At 42.7% G+C, this 11,381-nt stretch overlaps 1 protein-coding gene across 1 annotated transcript in view; it reads left to right on the top strand.

The window, feature by feature from the left end:
- The first annotated feature begins 1,266 nt into the window (after positions 1-1,266).
- srgap1b (SLIT-ROBO Rho GTPase activating protein 1b) overlaps positions 1,267-11,381 on the top strand; it is a 44,895-nt gene continuing 34,780 nt past the window's right edge. Inside the window, exon 1 of the mRNA XM_024284628.2 lies at positions 1,267-1,955. Coding sequence (XP_024140396.1) covers positions 1,889-1,955 — 67 coding nt within the window. The 5' untranslated portion in view covers positions 1,267-1,888. The remainder of the gene's footprint in view (positions 1,956-11,381) is intronic.

Raw genomic sequence — 11,381 nt, 5'->3', positions numbered from 1 at the left:
GATCATGTGACAAACCGCACCACCTCATCATGGAATGACCCCAAACTGAACTGAAACCATCACAATGTGAACTTTACACCACACAGGTGTGAAGATACGGATCAGAGCCGGCGGTTTTCACTGTAAATTTATATATCCTGTTTATATAAACAAGTTCCAAGCTTTATGTTTTACTCATTTGCTTAAATAAAGGTTAACTGTGATAAAAACATAAAATAAGGATGTAAAGCAGCCACTTATAAACGCCTAATCAAACTTTATTTATAAAAAAAATGACATACCACAAAGTGCTGAGCATAAATAATGAAAAATAAATTAATTATTTTAAAATATTAGTATTAAAATGAATTATCAATTGAATGTAAAATTATTTCATAAAAAAATACATAAACAAAAATAACTAAAACATGATTATTTGTTTTTAAACAGTGATTTTAATTTTTTTTCATTTTTCTTAATTACTTTTAATCCAATGCAAGAATTTAAAACTCATCTAGAAACATATAGATTGAAAATTAAGATTTCAAACTTTTTTCTGCTTACATATTATTTATTTCTAATTTTCTTAACATAACGTGCTCGTTTTCAAACAGTTCATTTTTAATTTTCTGCAATTTAAGTACCAAAAATGTGATGGATTTTTTAAACCCTTTGCAGTACCATACATGACCACAAGATGGAGACATAGTAGGTAAGATCGGGTTTAAACAGCTGTAGAGTCAATCTGAACTAAGGAGCTCTTTGTGATTTCGGGGTCACGTGATCAAAATGTGTTAGAATTCAGTTTATGAGTTTTTCCTAAAGTAACATATGCTGTTTAAAGTAAACAGTTCTGGTTTGTCATTAACCGCCATCATTTATCATCATTTATCTCCCAGAGGCGCTATAAAGAGTGGGCTAAGCCACGCCCCCTTGAACAAATCACCCCCTTTCTTCATAAATCATGTTTATGTTGAACAAACCACATCATAATCTGTTATCTAAACATCTCATAAAATTAAAAAAGTGAATTATCATGTATTACGACTTTATTAAAATAACCGCAGAACACTCCATCACCTGTAGGGGGCAGCAGACACAGAAGGAAAAGCTATTCAGCATCAAATCATTTGATGATAAACAGATTTCCACATATATATTTGCTAAACTTTGTTTATTAAAAAAATAAGACATTGCACTTAATTTTACAAACTTTGTTCTTTTCTTTGGGAGTTTTAACATTTTAACTAAAAATAAATGCAGGCGTGTCCAAACATTTAAAATATTTCTTTATTTTTTTAATCAGAGATTCGAACCCTCAACCCACTGACGGTGGAAGGACCTGAAATTCCCTCTGACCCCCCGTGAACATCTCTGGGAGGCGTCCGTGACTCACTGCGCGTCAATCACGCGCCAGCTCCGCCTCGCGCGCAGACACACCCATCGGTCCATATTCGGTACCAGGTGCACGCGCGAAAAAGCTGCTGCGCTGTCCACGCGCCGTGCGTGAAAGGTGAAGGCGGGGTGAAGCCGATAGCAAACATTTAACTAAAGCGCGCGCGCGCCCTGCTGCTGCATGTGTGGTCCGGCCGCGCGCGTGTCTACCTAGTGGGCGTGTCCGGTCCTCCTCGTCTGCGCACGCGGGAGCATCTGCACGAGCCGAGCTGACTGAGAACATTTTTTTTTTCCTGGTGCTGAAGGTCCACGCGGCGACTCCCGTGAAAGCGCGCGCGATTCCTACCCCCTCCTCCTCGCGGGGTCACAGCTGTGCGGCACTGGATGGATGTGACGAGCACGTGCGCGGGTGAAGAGTCGGGCGGCGCACGCGGAGGGAAATAAAAAGGCTTTTTTTTTTTTAATCAATTTTTTTCCACCGGAACTGACCCCCCCTCCTCCCCCTCCACGCGACATGTCAAACTTAAATAAGAGCAAGAAGGACAAAGAAATCCTCGCGGAATACGAGAGCCAAGTCAAAGGTGAGCACGCGCGCCCTCCGCTCACCTGTCCCCCCGCGTGCTGAGCGCTCGTGCCGCTCCGTTCAAACGCGGGCTGACAGCCCGGCGGGAGGCGTCAGATCTGCGGGTTCATCCCGAGTGCTGCATGGCGCCTCAGGGAGGAGGAGGAGGAGGAGGAGATGAGGAGGAGGAGAGGAGAGGAGCGGTGTCTGCAGGGCTTCACCTGCCTGACATCTGTGTTTGTGGATTTGTTTTATTTTTTTTTATTGCATGCTTTAGTGTTCAGGTGAGCTCCTAATCTCCGGGATCATCTCCATCCTCCTCTGGTATCCATGGTAACCAGCATCCCTGCCGGACGGAGATGCAGGATGACCTTTCATGCAACTCTTCTGCTCATTGTCTGAGGCTGAAGGATGATGGTCCAGACCGGGCTGTGGGGGGGCGGGGGGTCTGACCTTTACCTCCGTCAGACACCTGAGCCTGAAAGCATCCCTGCTCCTCATGACTCCTCCGCTCCTCCTCATGACTCCTCTGCTCCTCCTCAGCACAATGACTGGACTGAGTGATGGGCTTCAGTGAGGGGGGGGCGGTTTGTGCGGCGGCGCCTCCTCTGGCGCCATGCCAGCACATTTTCAGGGATGCCCAACACAGTAATGACCGCTCCTCCTCCTCCTCCGGCCGGCCGCTCGGCCCCGCCGGCCCCCTCCTGCCGCCTCCTGCTCGGAGCCAAACCTATAGATCCTCGGTTGTAACTATGTGCTTTCCAAGTCTGCCTCCGTGCTCCGGCTCCTGATTGGTCGGTGCAGAAGGTGGTGTGTAATGTATACACTGGAGGTGGCTCCTCACTGGGGAGGCGGGCTCTGCTGGAGGAGGTGAGGCTGATGGGAAGGTGGGGGGGTGATTATGCACACTGCTGACAATACATATTTGTGCGGCGGTTGAAGCCTCGTCTTGGATTGCAGCGTCGCCGTGCCAACGTTTGGCTCCTCCTCCCAGTAAATGAAGGAGAGGAGGACGCTTTAATGGGGAAATGCTAATGAAAGGGGAGGTGAAGAAAAGAGGAGAGGAGGCGCGCCTCCTGCTGCAGCTTTTGTCTTCCTCCTCCTGCTGCATGCAGGTGACTCCTGCTCACCTGCAGGAGGACCGCGGAGTGACCTCGGCGGGGCAAACCCTCGTCCTTGAACCGGGTCGTCTCCAGCTCACCGTCAGGAAGTTTAATTAAAGATCCAGAACCAGAACCATCATCCAATACCAGAGAGGATCAGATCAGATCATCTGATCAGAGGAGATGCTGCTCCTGTCCTCCAGTTTGTTCAAAGTTCCTCTACGTCAAGAGTGTCAAACTCAATCGCACAAGAGGTCATAATCTAAAACACACCTGAGGTCACGGGCCGAACAGGATAAACATTTAGTGAACACTCTAAAACTACATTTTTTAAAACTTTAAAACTGTAACGTTTAACCATAACTATTAACTAGGTACATTACCTGCTATAATGCTAGTGTGAATGCTGTAAGATGAATTTAGCCGCTTAAGATGCTGAAACTAATAGGTGAAGATGCTGAAATTGATAGCTGAAAATTCTGAAGCTGATATCCAGCTAAAATATTAGCTAAATGCCAAATTAGCTTAAAAACATAAAAACCCCTAGGCGATTCAAAACAGCTAGCATGTAGCTAAAATATTAGCTAAACAGCCTAAAAAAATTTTGTAAATGCCAGAACAGCCCTAAAAGCTATCAGATTGTCAATTTTAAAAACTTTAAAACTGTAACTTTTTAACATAATTATGAATAATAAAAAGGCAGAAATATTACTCCACAGTAAATAAACTTAAACCTTAAATAACTTTCAATATTTTACTCTCCATAAAAATATATTTTGTCAAAATTATACAAGTTAGAAATGAGCGCAAGATAACATCGGGTCATTAATAACAATAAAATATAATGATCCATCCACAATTCCACATTTATTCAGTGGATAAAATTCCAGAACTTTGAAGGAAAACTAACGAGGATTCCAAACCTAAAGCAGGTGATGTGACTTTTAAGGTCACCAAACATCCTCCAAAACCTTCTAAACATTTAAACATAGACATTAAACATCTGAAGCTACGTTCAACATCGCCCTCGGCAACACTCAAGCGAACACTTTCAATGAAACGTCTGTTAACAAACATAAATAGGCCTTTTGCTACGCTAGTTTTTACGTCACTTTCTGGTACAAACAAGCATGGAACGCACCTGTGACCAATCAGAGACTCTGATTCAGTGGTGGTGTATGGATGGTTAATTAAATTTTAATTTGCGGATCATGAAGGAGAAATCAATAATTGTGGTCTGTGTCAAGTTTTCACATATCAGAATGGAGCTGTGAAGGAAAAAAACTGGAGCAAGATTTACCAGATCTGCATCACTTTGACATTTCCCACTAAGACTCTTCCAACTGTAGGTGGCGGGTATGTAAACAGTAGAAAAAGAAAAAAAGAGAAAAGAAGAAGAAGCCCCTCCCTGCTTGTCCAGTGTGAACATCGTCATCTGAATGTTAAATGTTAGCGTAGCTTCAGATCTTGAGAGACTTTTCCTCTAAAGTAACCTAAACCTCTGTCAGACGTAAGTCCAAACGTTGACCAGAACCCTCCACAACCTTCCTCTTGCTCCGTTCAGAGGTCCTGATGTGTTTGGATTCTGGTTCCGGTTCTTATTCCCTAGTCGTCTCATATTGACGTTTGATTGAGGAATCCTTTGTGTCACTTTTTGACATATTGGGTTTCCCCAACTCCTCGTTTCTTGACATACTGGCTGTTCCCATTAAATCATGGGTCCACATCCTCCAAACCGTGAACCAGAACCGGTCCAGTAGCAGCATGCGGAGCCCACTGGTACCAAAACCCAGAATCGGTACTCATCGTTTTCTGACATACTGGCTGTTCCCATTAAATCACGGGTCCCCAAACTCCGGGCCGCGAACTGGGACCAGTCCAGTACTGGGACACAGAGCGCACTGGTACCCTAACCCAGTACCCAAACCTGGTACCCTTACCGGCATTGGATGCAGTACCGAACCGGTATCAGTTTTGGTACTGACCACAAACAGGACACAAAATCAAGGATCCACAACCCTCAGGATACGGTATCGGACACGGATTGGTCCTTGAGATGCGTCCAGTTCTCGTCCATTATGGTACCCTAACCCGGTTCACGTCCGGTACCGCATCCGGTACCGCGTCCCAAGGGTTGCAGACCCGCAATTTAACAGAAACTGCCAGCACATCAAAAATCGACGAGTTGGGAACACCCAAAACGTCAAAAAGTGACGACTCAGGAGGGAGAATGTGTTGGAGTGGATGAACTGCTGAAGGATTTTCTTCTCTACAATCCTTTACTAACAACAAATCCTCAAAGTAACCCCACATTATGACACTACCACCGCCAGTTTGGACTGGGTTAGTTTGAGTCCAGATGTTTGGAGATAAGAAACTTCCCCTTCCGTCTCATCAGACGTTTGTCAGCTTTGTTTTTCTCCTTGAGCTTCATGGATCCACATTGGTCCAAAACCCTCTTCCTGAATTTCTCTCCATCTTCTTCTGGGATCTTTACGCTTCTGTTGAGGGAATCTCTCCAGATACTTTATAAGATTCCGGAGTCAGATCTGATGTTCAGTGAAAGTTATGGAGCAGAAAAACCAACAGAGAATCTGGAGTGAAGGAACGTTTGTGTCGTAGGGGTTCATTAAAAATCCAAAATGCATCAAAAGCTTCACTCAGGTGGAAAGACAGGAAGTTTCCATTAAAATTTTAGACTTTGGAGATGATCACTCCTGCAGAGAAGCTCCAAAAACCTTCATGAACGGTGCATGTGTGGTTTAGTCGCATGTTTTCTGCATGTAGTTCTCATCTTTATTCTTAAGGTGCTAAAAAACAATACAAGTTTTTTATCTAAACAACTTATAATGTCTTGCTGAGCTAAAGGTGGAAAGTCCTTCAAAATAAAAGCAGACACGTGCAGACAGGAACTATCAAAGTGTTTTCCTGAGAAAGTTCTGTTTCCTTCCATCTGCACGGCGTTCCTCTGAAAGCTCTTTGAGATCTTGTTATCTCATCTGCGTTTTTGCTCTCGTCAGTGTTTTGCCTGACTGACTGCAGCTCGTCGGATCAAAGAGGCTCGTCGCTCGGGGTGTCATGAGGACACCCGAGGAGGTTTGTGAGACGAGGCGTCTCAGATCAAACGGCAGAACGCGGCGGATGTCCTCTTTTCACTTTCAGCTTCATTGATGTAATCTCTTCTCCTCGGTGGAGGAATCCTCCGCCTGCTTAAAGCAAACCTTTGTTTTAGTCAGGAGGATGACACGACTGTCTGCAGGCCTCGGCTCTAGACGACTTCATTTGTGGAAGAACACAACGCTCCGTGCGGCGTTTTTCTCTAGAAAGCAACAACTTAAACACACAGAAACACGAGAAGATGCCAATTAGTGCCGGGTAGCAACCATTAACTGTATAAGAGAGCTGGACTGAGCGAGGATTTGCTTCTGGTTCCAACAACATGAAGTCAATTCAGTCGTCATTCTTTTGGTCGTTGCCATGTTGGAGCCGGCGTTGTGCCAGGATTTGCATCCCCTGCTAGAATTTGTATCCCCAGTCCGGCACGACTTCTGGCATCATTGATTTAATAAAAATCTAATTCTGTCTCAAAAAAGCGTAAAAAGAAGGAGAATGTTTACGATATCGTTTATTTTGGGAGTTTATTGTCATATTTGCATTTTTTTCGCACATTTTCTACATAAAACAATGACAGCTTTTTGTGTAAAAAACTACTTTAGTTCAGCTAATTAAGGATAAGAAACGTGATTTATGAAAGTGAATTTGTTATGGAATTATCTAACAATGGACAGTGAATAAAAAGTTGTTGCATCTAGCGCAAACTTTTGGGGGGAACAGATTCTGGCGGGCTGGATCTGCAGCCCCCTGTTGTTGCTTTACGTAAGAAATGTGGAAAAAGATGCAACTATGACAATAAACTCCCAAAATAATCTATATCATAAACATCCACCATCTTTTTGAGACAAAACATGATGCCAGAAGTCGTGTCACAACATGGGAATCAAATGCTGGCAGGGATACATATCTTGTCACAACACCGGATATTGTTTGGTCAGAATCAACATTTCTATGAAAACCACTCTAACCAATCAGGAGTGAGCATGTTAGAAGACCACACCCCTACCACTGAAAGCAGGGTTAGAAGGATCTGTCAAACATTTGACCCAAGACTGCCCACTTTTTTGAGGCTTCTGATTGGTCAGTTTATAACTTAAACTACAAAACTTAAACTATTGACAAAAATATGAAAAAATGTGGATTATCATTATATAAAATGTGGCTAATTGGAGCCAAGTACTTCCTGTTATTTCTCTTTCATAAAAAAGTACTTCCTGTTTGGAACATGGGGGGAGGAGACACTCAGTCCAGTTCTCATATACAGTCAATGGTAGCCTAACTTCAGTGTGAACATCACAATGAGCGTTCAAGAATGCCGTCTAATCCGTTATTGAATGTGGATCACATCTTAGCTTTCTCTTAACGAGGATTCATTTAAGAAAAATAATTTGTTCAGGCCGTGTTGGTCCACTGGAACAAAATCGTCCGATTCCTGGGAAATGTGACACAAGCTAATGACGTCTGGATGTGTACTGACAAGAACGTGTCAATATGATACATATCACAATATATCCTAGGTTCTTTTTAAAAAAAAAAACATTTAATCTGAATATTAATACACTGTTGATGTTAATAAAATGGTAAAATACGGTTTATTTAATTATATGAGTATTAAGTATCACAAACAAATCCATTCTGGTTTTACATTAAGAGATTTTTCAGCGCTCAACATTGTTTGATCTTCATACAATATTTTAATTAAATATTTTAATTACTATTCTCATTAAATATTGTTTTGACAGCATTATAAATCGATACAAGTATCGTTAAAGGAAGCATCACGATATTTCATTCTATCAGTATTTTATTGAACCCCAAACAACATCATCTGTAACGAAAATTTTACACCCGTAGTACAACGTTGCGACATTTAACCTGAATTTATGTTGAGTTTTTGCGATTATGGAGCAAACTGTCCAGAAAAATGTTTTATTTTTAACACTTTAGAGCAGGGGTCCCCAAACTACGGCCCGCGGGCCGGATCCGGCCCCCCTCCACACTTGGCACGGCCCCCCAAAGTGTTTTTGGCTAATTTAGACATTTTTCCAGTTTTTTAGGAATATCTGGGATTTAGCTAATATTTCAGCAACATGCTAGCTGTTTGGCTAATTTAGAATTTTTTTACATTTTTTTGGCTAATTTGGCACTTCGCCAGTATTTTAATTAGGTATCAGCTTCAGCGTTTTTCAGCTTCAGTAAGTACAGCGTGTCTTAGCCTTCTGAAGGTGCATTCACACCGAACGTGATCCGTGCAGCCAGTTTCAATGTTAAGTCAATGGCGCGACATGAGGCGATCTGAAGTCCTGCGGCGCAATTTGAGCGACAAGCGTGACGCATAGGTACGCCAGCAGCTTGATTTGAGCGACCAGGATAAAATGTAAATACCTGAAGTTTGACAGTTCGTCTCATCAGCCAATCAGGAACTCAGCTTTGGGCGCGTGATGTTTTCAGCTACTCGAACAGTTGGTAGAATACTAATCCACAGCGAGCGTTTTTTTACATGAACTTTCATCTTTTTCGTTAACACGTTTGAGCCGCACGTTCTCATAGCTCATCCGGATACTTTTGGGTGAAGGCGTGATACACAGGTTGCCAGTTTTGGCTCCCGCGGCGGAGCTCACTCACTGGATATGCCGGCAGACAGAGAGCCGCTGCGTGTTCGGAGGCTGCCGGCTCTGGCCTCATCGAGATATTAAAAGAAAAAGAAAAATGTCTCCTGAAGTTATTTTTTCACCCTCGGATTAATACGAAACAGTGAGCATATAAGTTGAGCCACAGAGACACAGAAACACTGCGGAAGCGGCTGTCATACAGACCTGTGTCTGCACTGGGAAAATCTTTCATTATAAACCCAAACATGGAGATTACTGATGTTTTTAGAGAACATTCTGTGAGATATCCACAGTGATCTTTTCTTATAGCGATCATCCTAAAAACATTACATGGTAGCTCCTCCCACATGCGGCTGAAGCGTCAGGAACACATTTTTTGAAAGGCGACGAGGAGCAAATTTGTTATGCGACAAAAGAGGGGCGGGGCATGCGAATCTGTTACACGAATCACATTTGATATGACAACACCTTTAAAATTTGAGGTTTTTGTGGTCCCTGATCAATAAAATGTCAGATTCTCCAGCAGATTTCAGGAAAAGTTGACAGTTTATAGAGATTTTTTCTAATCTTTGGTCATATTTATGGGAATGTTATAATCACTGGTTTAAATTGTTACTCAAAGTGGAAAAAAATATTTATCAGTAATATTTGTAAGGATTGGTATTTTTGCACTAAACGCAGGATGAAAGTATTTGTCACTGATGATTTCTTTGGGATACTTCAGAAAAGACTTTGAACTTATCAGCAACTCAGATATTTCTGATGCTACGGTCACAAATACAACGGTCACCGCGCGATGAGGAGGCCACGGCAGAATCATCCAGGTTTTAAAACCATTGCTGTGATCATGAATGTAGACGGTGGCGGTCAGGCGTCAGGGATGACGTCCTTTATAGAATCGGGCGACAGGTAGCCCCCATGGGTTATGAAAAGCGGGTTATTCTGCACCACTGGTCATTCGTACCTCAGATTTTGATCATACGTTATAATCATGTCAATTTACACATTTTTAGACAACATGCCTCCCATGAAGCCTAAAAAGGCAAAGCGCCAGCACCCAAGAAAACGAAGGTTCTAGCGGTCCAACCACAGCAGGAGTCTTCACAGGAAGTAGGTCTGACTGTCACAAACGGGCAGACAGCTGGTTTATTGAAGAGAAACAGGCAGAAAGCAGCCAGGCTAAACTAAGAGTCCACAGAGCTAAATCGGAGTAAAGTCCAGGCAAGGGGTCAGAGCAGGCAGCGAGAAGGCAGAGTCAGGAGCAGAGCAGGGTCAGGTAACAGGTGATCAGATCAGAGGTAAACGCTCAGTATGCTGGCAGAAAGACACAAATACTTCGCACTGAGTGTGGTCTGAGCGGTGCTTAAATGTCCTGTGGCTGATGAGCTGATGGCAACCAGATGTGGAGCCATCCAAACATTGTGCACAGGTGTTGATGACAGATTAAGTGCAGTCAGTACTCAGACGATGGCTCCCGCTGATGACCAGAGGGGAAACAGAGTGTTGACTCCTGACATTGACACTGTCTGAATTCCTTCCCCAGACACTTCATAGTGCACTAGATAGTGTGTTCGCCACGTTGTACTGCTGTTCAAATCTACTAATTCTAAAATACCGAAATTTACCAGAAGTCTAGAAGAACTAGATGTCTAGAAACACTAGAAACCTAGAACCCCTAGATGTCTAGAATCACAGAAGTCTAGAAGCACTAGAAGCCTAGAAGCACTAGATGTCTAGAAGCACTAGATGTCTAGAAGCACTAGAAGTCTAGAAGCACTAGAAGTCTAGATGCACTAGAAGTCTAGAAACACTAGAAACCTAGAACCCATAGATGTCTAGAATCACAGAAGTCTAGAAACACTAGAAGTCTAGAAACACTAGTTGTCTAGAAGCACTAGAAGTCTAGAAGCACTAGAAGTCTAGAACCAGAAGGACTACAATTTCCCAGAAGTCGATGCTCACTACTCTAGCCAATATAGACCACAATGCATTGCGGTCAAAAAATGTTGCAAAAAATGTGTTTAAATGTTGTTATTTTCATAAACCATCCACATTTTATCATCAGAACTCAGTGGAGTCACAAATAGACGTGAAATGTTCATATTGATCAGAGAATTAAAAGAGTGAAAAGTAGTGAGTATATGGAGAGGAAATAGACTAGAATTAGGATCTGTGTGTGTATTCTTGATTTGTAACTCATATAATACGTTTTGTGCACAAGTAAAAAAAAAATACAAAATAAAGAAAAAACATTTTACATGCACAAATTAAAATTACAACAGCTTGAAACGAATCACACATGTAAATCTTTAAAAATGACGCACGAATCACCTCTTACACAAGACCTCAGTTACACATGGATCTATGGTGAGAGTTCTCATCTCACCGACTCGTCCGTAAGTGATGCGTTTAAATGCTACTAGAATGCTGGGTCATCAGACTTTTCTTATCAGCTGTTTTGAACTTTCTTAAACAGATATTCCTGATAATTAATATTAAAAAACTCTGTCTCCCCGTTTGGACCCAGGATAGCGGGGGTCTCCAGATTGACGTCCAGTTATTTCCGGTCCCCGGTTCATGTCAACAGTCCTCATAACCGCGCTGCTACCCTATGAT

Source organism: Oryzias melastigma, linkage group LG23, assembly GCF_002922805.2.
Source record: "Oryzias melastigma strain HK-1 linkage group LG23, ASM292280v2, whole genome shotgun sequence".
Classification (NCBI taxonomy): Eukaryota; Metazoa; Chordata; class Actinopteri; order Beloniformes; family Adrianichthyidae; genus Oryzias; species Oryzias melastigma.
The sequence above is the reverse complement of the archived record's forward strand: the minus strand, read 5'-3'. Positions and strand labels throughout refer to the sequence as shown.